The sequence below is a fragment of the Hyperolius riggenbachi genome, chromosome 7 (assembly GCF_040937935.1).
Source record: "Hyperolius riggenbachi isolate aHypRig1 chromosome 7, aHypRig1.pri, whole genome shotgun sequence".
Lineage (NCBI taxonomy): Eukaryota > Metazoa > Chordata > Amphibia > Anura > Hyperoliidae > Hyperolius > Hyperolius riggenbachi.
In genome coordinates this window covers 238,610,133-238,626,991 of record NC_090652.1, presented here as the reverse complement: position 1 = coordinate 238,626,991, position 16,859 = coordinate 238,610,133, and the positions used below count along the sequence as shown (strand labels likewise).

The 16,859-nt window shown below is 44.0% G+C and overlaps 1 protein-coding gene across 2 annotated transcripts in view; it reads left to right on the top strand.

The window, feature by feature from the left end:
- ITGA4 (integrin subunit alpha 4) overlaps positions 1-16,859 on the top strand; it is a 299,845-nt gene that overhangs the window by 83,533 nt on the left and 199,453 nt on the right. For both annotated transcript variants that reach the window (XM_068245421.1, XM_068245420.1), the window contains one exon: positions 1,087-1,208. In XM_068245421.1, coding sequence (XP_068101522.1) covers positions 1,088-1,208 — 121 coding nt within the window. In that variant the 5' untranslated portion in view covers position 1,087. The remainder of the gene's footprint in view (positions 1-1,086; positions 1,209-16,859) is intronic.

Below are 16,859 nucleotides of genomic sequence, written 5' to 3'. Positions count from 1 at the left end.
AATTCATTCAGCTGTCATTCCTAATTGTGTATGAAGCAGAGAGAAATAAGAAAAGGGGATACATGGCAGTGACTGCAAGCCAGATAACTAGATATTAAGGTGTTGGGGTGGTTGTGGGCCCTGTGGCCCTCTTAGTCTAATAGCAATCAGTGTGTGACGGCTGGGGTGGAAGGGATGGGGGGGCGCACTTTGGTGTCTCAGCCTTGGGTGCTGGAGGACCTTGTCCCTGCTCTGCTCTGGGATCAGGAGTTCTGCAACAGCTGGAAGGCTATAGATTACCTATTTATACAGAGATGGAAGATTACTGGGGGTTATAATGTATTAAAGTTTGCTAAAAGTTAAAGTTGTCATAGCATTTAATTGAAAAAACAAATTGTCAAAAAAAAAAATAATAATAAAAAAAAAAAAAAAAAATATATATATATATATATATATATATATATATATATATATATATATATATATAATTTAGTACTTATATAATGCTGGCATCTTCAAGTATTTAATCTTGTCTTTAACGATGCGATTTTCCTGTCAGATTAACTGGTCGGCTCATAATTTATGGCATGTTCGATCTGCTCCCGATTGAGAAAGGGATTCATTAGTTCTGCACAAAATCGATCCCTTTCTCGATTAGGAGCAGATCAGACATGCCAGAAATTATCAATAAACCCATGGATCTGACAGGAAAATTGCATTGTGTGTACCAGGCATAATTTCATAGTCCATTGTAGCTTAAGACCAATTTAGGAAAACTAAGTTAACTTATTTGTATATTTTTGTGTGTGGAAACCGGAGTGTCCAGGGGAAACCCACACAGACACGGGGAGAAAATACAAACTCCAAGCAGATAGTGCCCTGGCTGGGATTTGAACTGAGGGCACAGTGCTACAAGACCAAAGTGCTTTCCACTATGCAACCACGCTGCCCACTGTGGAAAGCTGAAATTAAAATGCATAAAAAGATTGATTTTAGTTAATTTCTGCTATTCTTATAAATCAGTTCTTGCAAGGTTTAGAAGAAACAAATAATTTAAAAAAAATCTATGTTGCTCACATATTTTTCATAGTTTTTTATGTATTCTAGGATGATTGTTGGGGCTCCAAAGTCCAACCAGACCTCCCTGGCTAATATAGAGACTCCTGGTGCAATATTCAAATGCAAGATTGGAACCCATGTTAGCGGGATGTGCGAGCCAATGGATGTGGGTGAGTACAGGGACGGGACTGGGAGGCTGGTGATGTCATGTGTTTAGTTCATGTTACAAGAGGTTTTGCAGGAACTCCAGCAAAATGCCATTTGGTCTGGATACTTGTAAAGAGCGAGAAGCTGTTTCCTGGACAGCAGAAAAGTCTCTAGCAAAACAGAAGGCAACAAATATCAAGGCACAGCAGAGATTCACACTCTGGGGCTTACATGGACCTGTAGTTCCACAGCAGATGGATCTGTAAACCTGATATTCCTGTCTTGGGATTTTTTCCAGTTATTAGTATATTACCTCCATGGTATGCTCCCTGTGCAGTAAAAGATGCATGAAGCGAGAGGGATATGGGGGCCGACATATTTTTCTGTTTTAAAAAATGCAAAATCCCTGGCTGTCCTGTTGATCATCTTCCTCTGGTTCCTTTAGCCTTATAATCTGAACAAGCATGCAGATCAGATGTTTGACTAAAATTTGACTGGATTTGCCACATGCTTGTTTTCGGTGGGTTTAAAAGGAATTAAGTATAGCAGCCTTCACATCCCTTTCACTTCACTGAAAATGGCGCCTGCGAATAATGGCGCACTGTGTTGCCTCTAATCTGTTTGTTGCTTATCGCTATTTAACGTTAAAGCCTTATCGTTATTTAGCGTTACAGCCTTATTGTTATTTAGCGTTAACACACAGAGCCCTCCCTGTACCTATCCCTAACCCCTAAACCCCCCCTGGTGGTGCCTTAACCTAACCACCCCCTGGTGGTGCCTAACCCTAACCACCCCCCTGGTGGTGCCTAACCCTAACCACTCCCCTGGTGGTGCTTAACCCTAACCACCCCCCTGGTGGTGCCTAACCCTAACCACCCCCTGGTGGTGCCTAACCCTAACCACTCCCCTGGTGGTGCCTAACCCTAACCACCCCCCTGGTGGTGCCTAACCCTAACCACCCCCTGGTGGTGCCTAACCCTAACCACCCCCCTGGTGGTGCCTAACCCTAACCACCCCCCTGGTGGTGCCTAACCCTAACCACCCCCCCTGGTGGTGCCTTACCCTAACCACCCCCCTGGTGGTGCCTAACCCTAAGACCCCCCCCTGGTGGTGCCTAACCCTAACCACCCCCTGGTGGTGCCTAACCCTAACCACCCCCCTGGTGAGGCCTAACCCTCACCTTGACAGTGTTACATTAAATCCATTCATTGTTTTGCAGTTAAATAATGTCTGCAGTTTGGCTTATGTAGGGCGCTATTGATAAATACGGTTACTGTGCGCAATAACGTCTGCTGTTTGGCATATGAACGGCGCTATTGATAAATAACGTTACTGTGTGCCGTTTTTCTTCTGTTTTCCCTGTGCGCCATTATTATGCAGTACTAACGATAAATAGCGATAAGCGTATCTTTTTCATGCAGCGCCATTTTTATGCATAGGCGCTGTGCGCCATTATTCACTGATCTGATATAATCTCCCTTCCTACCTCTCTTACCTGAATGTTGGCCGGTACTTGTGATTTGCATCATGACTATAGACATTCAAATCCCTACACAACCTGGGCCCTGGATACATGAAGGACTTGCTGAAACTGCACCACACCTCTCACAACCTCAGATCAGCAGGATCCGTAAACTTAGTCACCCCCAGAGTCCACCTCAAAACATTTGGAGATAGAGCCTTCTGTCATGCTGCCCCTACCCTTTGGAATTCCCTACCACACCCAGTAAAGACAGCCCCATCCCTGGAGTTATTCAGATCCAGACCGAAAAGCCACCTGATTAGCCTGGCATTTGCAGACTTAGTAGAATTCTTCCTCTGTACTAAAATTTACCAATCAACCAAATACTGGTGTGAGCCATGCTTATGCGTTTGAGTCCTACGGGAGAAAAGAGCTTTACAAATGTTGTTTGTTTGTTGTTGTTTATTACTGACCAAAAGCAAGGCACAGGATGCAGAATTAGATAGGGGCCGAGATTATCTTTTCTAAGAAAGTCACAATTTACATTCTGTAATAGGCACTTGCTCTGAGAAATCAACATACTTACCCATATGGTGGATGCGGGTTGTTCTTCCGACCAGTGGTCCACAACTCTGATTAGGCTCTGGGGTGGGGCAGTCTTAAAATTAATGGCTAAAATAGATACTTGTATAATAAATGATACTTCTTTGGGACTTCCAAGCTTGGAGGAGAGAGAAGGGACCGCTGACAATGTGTAACAAGTAGAAGTAGCACCTGTGTGGTAATGTGTCTTCATATGCAAAGACAGTCAGGGCTGTTCGACGCTGCAAAACACAACTGCAGATGCAGTGCAATTTCATTGCAGTGTTTACAATGAGATTCTCCACAATTTTTCTTCAATCGCGTTTTGTGATTTTCACTGGATCACAAACGATTTGTAAAATGCAGAATATCATACACAACATAAGTCTCCATTTGCGCACAATGCAATTTGCATGCCGCATCTGTCTCCGAAACGGACAGGATTCAATTGCATTTTATGATTTGGTTGTGCGATTTAGACGTGTGACATACCCCCCCCCCCCCCCACACACACACAAATTTACATTGAAACTATGCCTCACGTCCGTAATAGAAGCGGAAGTTGGCCGGAAGCGCACGGCATGTAGTGCATTACTGCGCGGGGACCCATCACAATATGACACACTGCATTAAGGGCCCTTTTCCACTAGCTCTGCTTCAAAAAGTAGATCGCAGCTATTTTGCCAATCGCGAGAGCACCGCGATTTACATGTTAAACTCATTTCCCACTAGTGCATGCTGTTTTTTTTCTGGAATGCAATTGTCAGCTTGCATGATTCTTGTTGCGCTCTATTCTGGGGCAGCACGGTGGCGTAGTGATTAGCTCTCTCGCCTTGCAGCGCTGGGTCCCTGGTTCGAATCCCAGCCAGGGCACTATCTGCAAAGAGTTTGTATGTTCTCTCCGTGTCTGCGTGGGTTTCCTCCGGGCACTCCGGTTTCCTCCCACATTCCAAAAACATACGGATAAGTTAATTGGCTCCCCCTAAAAAAAAAAAAAAAATTGGCCCTAGACTACAGTACTTACACTACATAATATAGACATATGGCAATAGTAGGGATTAGATTGTGAGCTCCTTTGAGGGACAGTTAGTGACAAGATATATATATATATATATATATATACACTGTACAGCGCTGCGTAATATGTTGGCGCTATATAAATACTAAATAATAATAATAATAATAATTCTCAACAGCTTGCGTGATTGCAATCTCACTTGTAGTCGAAAAGGGCCCTATGTTTTATAGTCCCATAGGGCTATCATTGCTTCTGCAATGGCATGTGGTGTTTGCAGCATTTGCGGCATGCAGCGACGCACTAAGTGTAAAAGGGGCTGTAGGCGCATGCACAGCATTTTTACCCCTTTATATAAACAACAGGTTTAGATTATAGCTCAATTAATGCAGGCTATTTTTCTCACATACTGTATTAGAACATCTGTAAGATTGTTATTGCTGTCTGTATCTCCTGTGGAGACATTTCCCCTGCAGTTTGTGGCACCCATGAGAAGGACAGTAAATGAGCAAAATTCCCAAAAGATGAAAAGGAAAGGCATTTGTACTCTAAAGCTGCGTACTCACTGCTCGACGGGTCCTGCGACGCCCCCTTGACGACGGTCACTAGCAACGCCTCTTCCTGTCTGCGTGTTAAGTGCGAAATCACGCGACATACACGGCGGCATGAGCGAGACTACCAGCGGTGTCATCGGATATCTTAAAAATCCTATCTGTTGTGTCTGTCTTTAGTCATCGCACAACGATATGCAACGTAATCGTGTTTCTGTACACACCTGGCAACGTTGTTTAAAAATCGCCGGTCATCAGGAAAATCGCCAGGTGGATACATAGCTTAAGGCATTAAACTTTATTGTCCACTGGCGGAAAGGTTGTGTACTGTATGATGTATCTGTGACCCCTACTGAATAAGAACGCTTGTTTATGTTTGTGTTACAGTCTGGTAGTGTTGATGTCATTTCTGTTTCTTTCCTTGAAGTATCTTCCAAATGTTGAAGTTAGAATATGTGTTGGATGGGGAGTGTGTCTCCCCTTGCTAGTGAATGTTCCACTTCTCAATTACCAACCTGTGACGTGCTTTATCCACTTGCTGGTCATCGGTCTGACTTGTGATTGTCATTTAATTTTCTTATTATTTGAGTCATTCTTAAAGCGGATCTGAACTCAAAACTTCCTCTCTGCTATAAAAGATAATCAACAGCGTAAAAACATTTCTTTGTTACAGCTGATAGAAATCCTGCTATAAATCTGCCGTGTGTCTACTTCCTGCATTAAAGGGGTTCTCTTGCACTTTAAAAAAACAAAAACCACCACTTACCTAGGACTTCTATCGGCCCCCTGCAGCTGGAACATCCCGCGCTGTCCTCCTCCAATCACCTGTTTACCGGTACCGGTGTAATTATTCGTCTAACTAGACGAATAGACGTGCGGCTGCGATGCTGTGGCAGCAGGAGCTTACTGTGCAGGCACAGTACAGGAAACCTTCGTACTGCGCAGTAAGCTCCCGCTGACGCGCGCGGGAGCGAGCACACGTGTGGCCATTGCCACGCAGCTGCAATTTTATTCGTCTAGTTAGATGAATAATTACACTAGTGCCGGCGGCGGGGAATGGGTGGTCGGAGGAGGATGGTGCGGGACGTTCCAGCTGCAGGGGGCCGATAGAAGCCCCAGGAAAGTGGCAGTTTTTGTTTTTTTAAAGTGCAAGAGAACCCCTTTAAAGAGACTCTGTAACATTAAAAATCTCCCCTGGGGGGTACTCACCTCGGGTGGGGGAAGCCTCCGGATCCTAATGAGGCTTCCCACGCCGTCCTCTGTCCCACGGGGGTCTCGCCGCAGCCCTCCGAACAGCCGGCGACTGTGCCGACTGTCAGTTCAATATTTACCTTTGCTGGCTCCAGCGGGGGCGCTGTGGCGACTTTCTGCACGGAAATAGACGGAAATACCCGATCTCCGTCGGGTCCGCTCTACTGCGCAGGCGCCGGAAACTTGCGCCTGCGCAGTAGAGCAGACCCGACGGTGATCGGGTATTTCCGCCTACTTCGGCGCCGAGAGGCATCAGAGCGCCTGCGCAGGAGCCAGGAAGGTAAATATTGCGTCACAGCTGTACGGAGGGCTACAGCGAGACCCCCGAGGGACGCAGGACGGCGTGGGAAGCCTCATTAGGATCCTGAGGCTTCCCCCACCCGAGGTGAGTACCCCCCAGGGGCCGTTTTGTCGTTACAGTTCCTCTTTAAGGAGCCAAGAAACAACGTACACTATTCAGTGTCAATAATCAATATTTTCCAGATAATTTACCTGTTCTACCTCTCAGCACCATTCGATATTGGACAAGGTGGCAGCAGAAATCTGCTATGAGCCTCACTGCTTCAGCAGCAAGCTTTGTACAGTAGAGCCTCGGTTATCTCGCACTGATGGGCATTGGCTGATGCTGGAGTGTGCTTTCTGGTTGCTTGAGGCTCAATATTAAAGAGACTCTGTAACAACATTTTCAGCCTTATTTCTTCTATCCTATAAGTTCCTATACCTGTTCTAATGTGGTCTGTCTTACTGCAGCCTTTCCTAGTTGCACAGTCGCTGTAATATCTCTGTTATCTAATGTAATCTTCTTTCCTTTATCAGCTTTGTCGGCTCAGGCAAGAATGTGCGGCTCTGCTTGTGATAGGGAGAAGCTATACACACCCTCTACATGCCCCCTGCAGGCTCTGTATGAGTCACAGAGTGAGCTTCTCTCAGCCTGTCACATGCTGGTTAGCAGCCATGTCTTTTGTTTGTAAACACTGCCTAAAACTGGCAATTACAAGCCAGGATTGCAGCAGGGAGTGGCAGAAACAGCACAGAGGGGCCCAGGAGAACATAATGAATAGAATGGTATGCTTTTTATTGTAAGAATTTTAGAGTACAGATTCTCTTTAAAAACAGGCCTAGCTAATACAGTACTATTCCCCTCTCTATATGCATCCAATGAACTCTATTAAATGTTAAAATAGAATAATACAGTAATTGAAAGTAGATTAACCTTGGGGGAACTGTGGAACCCACAAGAGGCTAAAACAATACTGCAGATTTACTTACTTGGGGCTTCCTACAGCCCCTAGAAGTCTCTGTATATCTTCTGGGGTTGCCTCCATAATGGCAGCACGGCCGGCAACTGGGTCGTCAGTGCTTAAGATTGGGGGGTGGGGGGGGAGGGGCTGTTAGGCATTAAAGTGCATCTGAAGCCATGCCTGAAAAAAAAAAAAACAGACACTCACCTAAGATGAGGGAAGGCTCCGAGTTCTATAGAGCCATATCGTTCCTCTTACGGTCCCACCACTGGCTCCCCCTTAACAGTTTGTCGGGGACTGCTCTCTTCCACTGCAGGAGGCTTCGCATGCGTGAGTGCGCGAGAGAGCGTGCTCGCGCATGGGCAGTATGGAGCGGACCATCTTTAGGAGCACTCTGGCTCCCGAAGACTCCTGGAGCCTCCCGCAGAAGGTGTTTAAGTAGGAGGTGTTTTTTATAGGCACTTACAGGCTGGTGATGGGGGGGGGGGGAGCTAGGGCAAGGTACTTATGGCAAAAGGTTAAAAGTGAGAATGGGTGCCAGATAGTGCATATGAAAATATTGGTAATTTTAATTACCAATGCTTTCCTGTTAGCAGACCAACCCAACAGTCAACTAATGAAGCTGCGCAGCAATACGTTCTCCTATCCAACCCACCAAGACGGTATTTTACTACCAAAATGTGTTTTCATGTAATATTTGGCTGCACAAAGGGCCTGATTCACAAAGCGGTGCTAACAGTTAGCACGCTGGTGAAAAGCCCTTTATCATGCCTAAACTCAGTTTAGGTGTGATAAGTTTAGGCATGATAAGTTTAGGCATGATAAGTTTAGGTGTGATAAGTTTAGGCGTGATAAGTTTAAGCACCAACTGGGTTAGCACCGCAGTGCACAGCTGATCAAAAGTTTTGCGCTAGCAAAGTCTGGTGCACTTCGCATAGAGTGTAATGGCGCTGCTTTGCGTGCGGGACTTTGCACGCGATCTAAACTTATCACGCCTAAACTTATCACACCTAAACTTATCACACCTAAACTTATCACGCCTAAACTGGCTTTTCACCAGCGTGGTGCAATGGTTATCATGCCTAAAGTCTCTAACTGGGTTAGCACCGCTTTGTGAATCGAGCCCAATATCTAACATCCAAGCACTGGAACACAAATCAAGTGAGTGGCATTGTCATTTTGTAGATATTGTAAAGTAGACTGATCGGTGTTTATCCGATGTATAATTCCACACCAGTGACTTGATTTACATTTTAACAACACTAGAATTTATACTGAGAGATAACAGTAGCTGCTTCAAAAGCCTGTAAACTGATCACATGACATAACATTACACATAACAAGACACAATTCCAACTCAACTTCAACAGGACAACAGACTTCCATTCAGGAAAAATAGGCTTCCTGTTTCTGGAACACAAGCCTTTTCAGTCCTAGGCTTGAGGAGCAAATGCAAGCTGCGCTTCCTCCTTAGTTTGTAACAGCGATAAATGGTGAGGGCGGGCGTAGGAAAAGCAATCGTATATAGATGGTGGCCACACATTACACATTTTTACTTTTTTTTATATTCAACAATTTCCATCGTTTTTTTCTCTCAAATTTAAAATTAGACTCTTGTAACCAATGCACCACACACGTATGATTGATTTTGACACAATCAAGACAAACACGATCAAATAAAATATATGAATTAGATGTAATAATATATACATTTTAATTTATAAATGTGCTTGGGGTACACTGTGCCATCGCTGCTATGTATAGACACACAACATAAACAACCTTAACATTTTTTATCTAACATATTCCTCATTTATTTTATTGAACAACACTACATTTATTACATTGAAGAAATACATTCTATCTAATATGTCACTTTGAGAAATAAAGTTTCCTAATTCTTGAATGTAAACTTAAAATGTATTTGGTCAAATGACTTTCATACAACACACCGCACACCATTCAATTTCTGATAAACTTGATCTGATTTTTCCAACCTTTCTGCTCGATTTTAATCGAAAAAAACAACAACTTCGATGAAATTTACCCCCAGAAAATATGTGATTGTTTTTTTTTTTCACAGAAAAAGATGTATATAAACAATGCAAATTGCCTGTCTATCTTAATAGAGACTAAAAAAATAAAGTAAGCGGTCACACGTTAAATCCCGCACCACTTAACTTCCCCAGGACTGCCTCACGCCAATGGGCGTGGCCACGGCGGAAGCCCCAGGACCGCCTAACGACGATTGGCGTCAAGTCCTGGGGCTGCATTTTGCAGGAGATTGCGCGCAGGGTGCGTGCGCATTTCCTGCTTTAGTCTCCGAGTGGCTGTTGTCGCTCGGGAGACTGTTAGATGGCGAAACCGCTGTCTTTACTCTTAGTATAGCACTGCGATCAGCAGCACACGGCTGTGTCACACGGCTGTCCCCCTGGGGGACAAGAGAGCGATCAGCTCTCATAGGCAGAAGCCAATGACAGCCGATTGCCGTGATTGGCTGGCTGGGGGGGAGGGAGGGGATTGGAAAATAAATAAATTAAAAAAATAGTCAACAACAGAAAAAAAAACAAAAACAAATATTTATAAAAAAAAATAAACAACTCGGGTGCGATCAGACCCCACCAACAGAGAGCTCTGTTGGACGGGGGAAACGGGGGGGGGGGGGGGGGGGGATCACTCGTGTGCTGTGTTGTGCGGCCCTGCAGATTGACCTTAAAGCTGCAGTGGCCATTTTAGTAAAAATGTGCCTGGTCTTTAGGGGGCTTTACCACTGTGGTCCTCAAGTGGTTAATGTGAGGAGTGTTGCTCTAGTGCAGGAATGTCAAACCGGTCCTACGAGGGCCGAGATCCTCGCACATTTTCGACACAACTCAAATGAATTGATGGGTCTAAATCAGGAAAGGTGTGGTCCATCAGGTAGAACACATTCCTCTCTTTCTCAGTCCATCCTAAACACTGGCATGGATCTGGCCCTCCAGGCCTGGAGTTCGACACCTGTGCTCTAGTGAACTGCGGTGTGTGCTGATGGTGTGCCCACAGACAACCGATCACGATTGGTGACCAACTAAATTTGCATAGGCAGATGCTGGGCGATCCAGTATGGTTCATACCACGTGATGGTCAGTGGGGAAGATTGATTTAGTGCTTACGTCCTGCTGTTTTTTTATGAGTTGTTTTAAGTAGGGTCATAGACCCGATGCACTTTATAGTACATGCCACACAATAAACGAATTGATTTTTTTCTACGAACATGCAGTCGCTCTAGTGTTTATTTTTTGGTATTGCCTGCCTACCCTGCTGATCCTCTGCCTCCAATACTAGACCCTGAGCAAGCATGCAGATTAGGTGTTTGACTTCAAGCGTGTGATTCAGACACTACTGCAGCCACATAGATCAGCAGGAGGCAACTGGTGTTGTTTAAAAGGAAATAAATATGGCAGCCTCCATATCCCTCTAAGTTCAGGGGTATTTTAGGTTTGTAGCTAACACAGTACAATAATGTACTGTTACTTTAAAGATTCACCTGAATTCAACATGTGGGTCTACTTATGACTTTACTTATATATACTTGAAATATACTTTATTTGCAGGCAGAGGAAGGCAGTCCCGCTGGTGCAGAGACTGTGTGAAGGTGGGATGTCTGTGTTTGTGGGGTTGCGTGAATCTCACATCTGCTAGATAAGGAGGCTTGGTAGGATGTTTTGGTCAGGAAGTGAAATTGATCTGTAGAGCCCAACTTCCTTACAGTTCTAAAGACTGTCTTCCGCATCCTACAGTTCTCCAGCTGATACCAGCTGAGCGACAGCATAGCCTCCCAGCCAGCTTTGCATATCAGTAAAACACCAACTGCTAGGCTGCCCACTGCCGGGACCTTTCATTTTTAGAGTAAACAAAATAACCACAAAATATTTTGTTTTAAGTGTGAACCATGTATTTACTCATCACGCAAGACCAATCAGGCAATTTTTCGTGACACAAGGCAATTATGTGCGGGCTTTCTCTCTTTGTTTTATTTCAGTTGTTTTGTGTTAATACAGTTAGAGCCTTTTTTATTCATTTTATGGCTATCGTAGTCCTTTCATATCTATGGAAATAGGTCTATATAAAATAATAATAATAATTCCAATATTTGTATAGCGATTTTCTCTTGTCAGACTCAAAGCACTTGCCACTAGAGCATGCTCAGTAGGAAGTAGCAGTATTAGGGTATCTGGCCCAAGATCTCCTTACTGGATAGGTGCTAGCTTAATGAATAGGAAGAGGCAAGATTTGCACCCAGGTCACCTTTTATTATTGTTCATATTTATTTTATTTATGCAGCTCTAATATACAGTGATACAAAGGATGACAGATGTAACAAGGTTATATAACATAGGACAAAGGTATACAAGGCAAATGGTACAAAATACATGATCATACGATTTTGGGCTGGTTAGGTAGGCCCAGTAATACAAATATGAGGCATTCATAGGAAACGAGCACACTATCATGTGGAATACGCTAGGGAAGGGAAGATGCTGCCAAAGGCTTTACAATGTAAGAGGGACGGTAAGGGGAGATGGACACACTAGGTAGGGCTGTAGAATATGTATTAAGTAGAGCGTTACTGTGTAGTAGGGGGTGGGTAGGCCCAAAGCTGTGGAGTTGGTACAAAAATCATCCGACTCCTCAGTTTATGAAACCAACGACTACAGGTACCCAAAATTGCTCCGACTCCTACTCCACAGCCCTTGCATGGCGATGGAGTGGGTACAAAAATACTCCCAACTCCGACTTCTCAGTTTATGAAACCACTGACTCAACTCTGACTCCAGGTACCCAAAAAATGTATCCGATTCCTCGACTTCTACTCCACGGCCCTTGGTAGGTCATCTTGAAGAAGTCGGTTTTTAAGGCCTTGCTTGCTTGTGCCAGGAGAAGAGCCCTTAACCATTACACTATCCAGCCACTGCAAAATACTATACTATATACTCTCTAACAACTTGAAGTTTACCTGTAAGGAAATAAAGTGCCCCTTCTAGGTACTAACCTCGGGAGGGGGGAAGCCTCTGAAAAAGAGGGGCTGCAGTACATGTGTCATACACATAGAGGAGGGGGCTGCACATGGACTGGGAGGGGAGCTGCTGCACTTAAAAGAAGATCCACAAAATACTTGGCCTAGGTGCAAATAAAGTATAATTCCGGTCTTGATTGGGTCCGTGCTACTGCCTATGTGCGAGCCATTAGCGCCTGCGCTGTAGAACTGGATCAAGCCGATGGAAGAGAACAGGGGAAGCTTCTAGGGTATCCAGAGGCTTCCCCCTCCTGAGGTAAGTATCCATTTGGGGGCATTGAAAACATCCAAAGTTTGCTTTAAAGAAAATCAGTAAGAAAAAAACCCCCTGAGGCATACTTACCTTGGGAGGGGGAAGTCTCTGGATCATGCAATTTTCCATGAGATAAATGGGTCGAATAGAAAATTTCGATAGGTCCGATCTGATTCCAGATAGTTTTTTTGATCAATTTGCATTGAAGTGATCAGATAAATGCTCGGAAATATGTGCTGATCTGTCAGAAATTATCTATCGACCCATCCATCAGTGCTGCATGTTACGTTTACTTGGACTGGAGCTGCTTCACCAGCCATTTCCTGCAGGACAGACTTACAGAACAGATGCATAGCAAAAAGCTGTGTCTGTCCCCTCCATTCCTGCAATCTCAACAGCATGGTAGTTCAGGACCAACCAGCTGCCTGCTGGTAACTTCTTCAGCTGGCTTTTATGCGTCACATGACCAGATTTTTAGATGCATAGGCTTAGTTTGACACAGGAGGAGCAACATTTGGGCTGTCCACTATGCTGCTATATGCTGTTAAATCAGTGGTGTAGCTAAGGTGCTTTGGACCCCAAGTTTTCCCCTCATCCAAGCACTATATACATAACCATTGATATGGTGCACCAAAACCTGCCAAGAACCACCACAGTATTAGATGCGCAAGCAGAAGAAGGGGACACATTTGTTAGTGATTTTCACTATTCAAAACATCTATAGGAGTGATCATTACCAGCACAGAAACAGCTAATACTGCCATTGAGGGAGGGACCCTCTGGCCCAAGGGCCCCCGATGCTACCCCACAATATTTAGAATTGAAGTTAGGCTTTCACCTTTTCTTACAGAATTTTCATCATTTATTGCCTGGCTGTTTTGTTCTGACTGAACCATCAGCAATGTTTACATCTTGTAGGTATTCTAAGATGAACCGTCTGTCACAGGAAATGATTTTAGACTCTCTTGGAGATGGCTGAGCTTTTATGTTTGCGGATGGGTTTGGTCAAACTGTGCTTGTGAATCCTACTGTAGGGAAAATGGTAAAGAAAGGTCATAAAACATGTGTACCTTGACCTTTTGCTTGTCATCTGTAAATGACATCACTTCCATGGTATATCCTAAGTATCTACACGTGCCTTCATGTATGGTAATGAATGCTCTTAGATTACCTCACAGCAGCTTTAACTTCATGGGAAACAGCTGTGCTATTCACTGATCTACCGAATAAATGACTGTATCAGGGGCGTAACTACAAATCATAGGGCCCCCAGCAAAACTTTGATGAAGGCCCCCAATGTTCCTACCCTTTCCCTTGTTTACTCCTGGTGACCCTCACAGTCTAGAGGCCCATCATAACCACAGGTGTGGCCATCATAATCTTCACACCCATAACAAGCGTAGCCGTAAAAAACACAATCTGAAAGATGAGCCTCTTTATCAGAGAAAAGTGAGATAGTAGCTGGAGCCCCCTTACAGCTCTGAGCCCCCCTGCAGTCGCAGGGGCTGCTTTCCTCTAGTCACACCCATGTACTATATGTAATGATCTGCTCTGCTGTCTGCACAGGCAGACAGCTTTTTGACCATTTTTTAGGTCTGAATGCTGCAGGTCTCTGGAAAAGAGACCTGTCTTCACTCTGCGAGTTTCAGAGCTGCTGTTCTGGTGAGGAATTTGCATCCACTTGTCATGCAAATTGCTTAGCTGCTTCCTTCGATGGCTTGCAGTATAAATACCATTTCCTCCCAGAATTCCCTGCTGGTCATGAAGGTTTGTTCCTGCTGACTTACCTGGAGTCTCAGCCCTCTGCTCATTGTAGGCTATTATTGCTAGCTTAGAGTAGTTACCCTTTGGGAGTGCTCCTTGCATTCCTATTTAGTGCAGTCAGGTTTGTGTTATATTTGTACTGCCTATTCGGTCTTGTCTTGTCCTTGCGATTGCACTGTCGCCAGAGGTTGGCGGTAGTGAATCGTTTTGTTTTTCCATTGCGATTGTTCTGTCGCCAGCGGCGGCTGACAGAAAATCGCTCTGTCTGTTTAGATCGCACTCGCCCTAGCGTTAGAGGCGGTAGATCTCTCTGAGCTCACTCTCTTTCACCAGGGGCTATCTTGCCCTATATTGCTTCCCCTCGTACAATTCCTAACTGGCATCTGTGGCAGTGCAGAGGGTTTATTCCTCTGCACTCCACAGCTCCATCTGCTGGTGGGAATTCCCCTCTACAAGTGCATTGCACCACAGCTGGATTCTGTTATTCAGGCATTTGTGGAGGATTTCCGCAGTGTCAGCGCACATCCTGTGCGCTGACCTCGGAGATATTCCACAATCGTTACACTATATCAATATAACGCTAGGTTCACGCTGTAAAGACAGAGTGAGATTAGCGTGTGTTACACATGCGATGTTATACTTGCAGTGGAGCATATGATACATGAAAAGTATGCTTTACAGCTGTAGAAGTGCACGTCGTTCTATACCGCACAACATGCCTCGTGTTGTTTTGGCAGAATTCGCCACACTGCTAATATGCCAGTGTGAACGTCTCATTATAATATATTTGCTTTGCGATTATATTGTCCGACGCAACACGTCAGTGTGAAAGACCCAAAATATATAATCAGCTTTGAGGACTTGAGTTAAACCAGTCTGCCATGCTACGCACATTTTTTTTTTATTCTATTTTTTGCAAAGGCAACATTTTATTTTAATGAGTGATTTGTTGAGTCCTGATTTAGGTTTTCTTTGGCTAGAGATAATGAGAGATAATAAGTCATGCTACAATTCTGACCTGAATTTATGAGAATTCTTTGGTTCAAAGGATCTGAGTATTTATTTTTAGGCATACAAGCACTTAAGTGCCCATTAGACATTACACAGGTCAGGATGTAAATTATGTGTTTGCGGTATATATATAGTAAAGTTAGATTAAGGCCCCTTTTAAACTTGCCGCATTACGCCGCTTCCACCTAACGCACCTCATCGCAATAGGCCTTAAAATCAATGGAACTTAGCACACTTCTCGTATTGCGATGCAATGGATGTGCCCTAGCTGATTCATAAGCTGCAGTGCCTTATTGCGCACCACGCGTGGCACTAGAAACAATGAAAGCCAATGGTAACGTGAACATTTTTGCTGCGTTTGCAGTGTGCATGCACAGATGCAGATTTTCAGATAACGTACTTCCTGTCCAGCAGGATACACGTGACTGAAAGGTGTGACTTCTTAAAGGTAGGCTGCCTCCAATTTCCTGGCTATGTAGTCTAACGCATATACTAAAGTGTATGTAATGGGGCGTTGCAATAGCCATTTTGCCACTAACAAATCAAACAGCACCAAGTGTAAAAGGATCCTTCGGCATAGGGAATAGCGTACAGGTTAGTCTAAATAGCAGGTTAAGGGAGGTACAGTAAGCCCACATTTAGGGGCAAATAGTTGAGGATTAATTAATGCCCAGAGGAGGTGAGGTTATATTTAGTCCACAGATAGTAGGCTGGGTACAGTGTACAGTATATTTTACATTGCTTTACTATCTGCAAAATTAAAGTATACCCGGGGTGATATGTGACATGTGTATGTACAATACAAAACATAGTAATAACCAAAAAACAAGTAATAGTAATAGTAATAGTAATAACCAGGCTGTTTTACTTGTTTTATTTTGCTGCCTGAAAGAGTTAAGTTTTAGGCATGGAAGTTACAGTTTCTGTCTTGATGGTAGCTTGTTGGGAATATAGTAGACATCACTGATAAGCATATTACAGCCATAAAAGATTTCCTGGCAGAATACAACCTCTGAGGGCCAGGAGAGATAAAATACATGAACTATTGACCTTTTTCTAACTCTAAGACACATATTAGGCTGTCACTGATTAGAGACAGTAAAGCATTCAACCTACTTTGTAAATGTTTAAATATAAAAGAAAACCATAGATACTTAAAAGTCCTTTTTAGGAGTAGGAGGATAAATATAATTGTTTACCTCATCAGTTTATTTTCACCTCGGGTTCACTTTAAATTTCAAGTCTTAAAGTGGATCTTTCCTGTAAATTCCAACTTGAAAAAGAACTGGAATGACACGTACTATGAAAGTTCCCCTTCTTTTTTGTTCCCCAGTGCAACAAATTTCAACATCCCCACCATGCAATGACCTGTCGCTCTCGCCAATCCAGCAGGGCTGCAGCCTGCTTGCTCTGCTGTCACGGTGACAGCAGTGCTCCTGTGATTACTGTGAGCCAATCAAAGTAATAACACTCTAAAACAGGGAGAGGGCA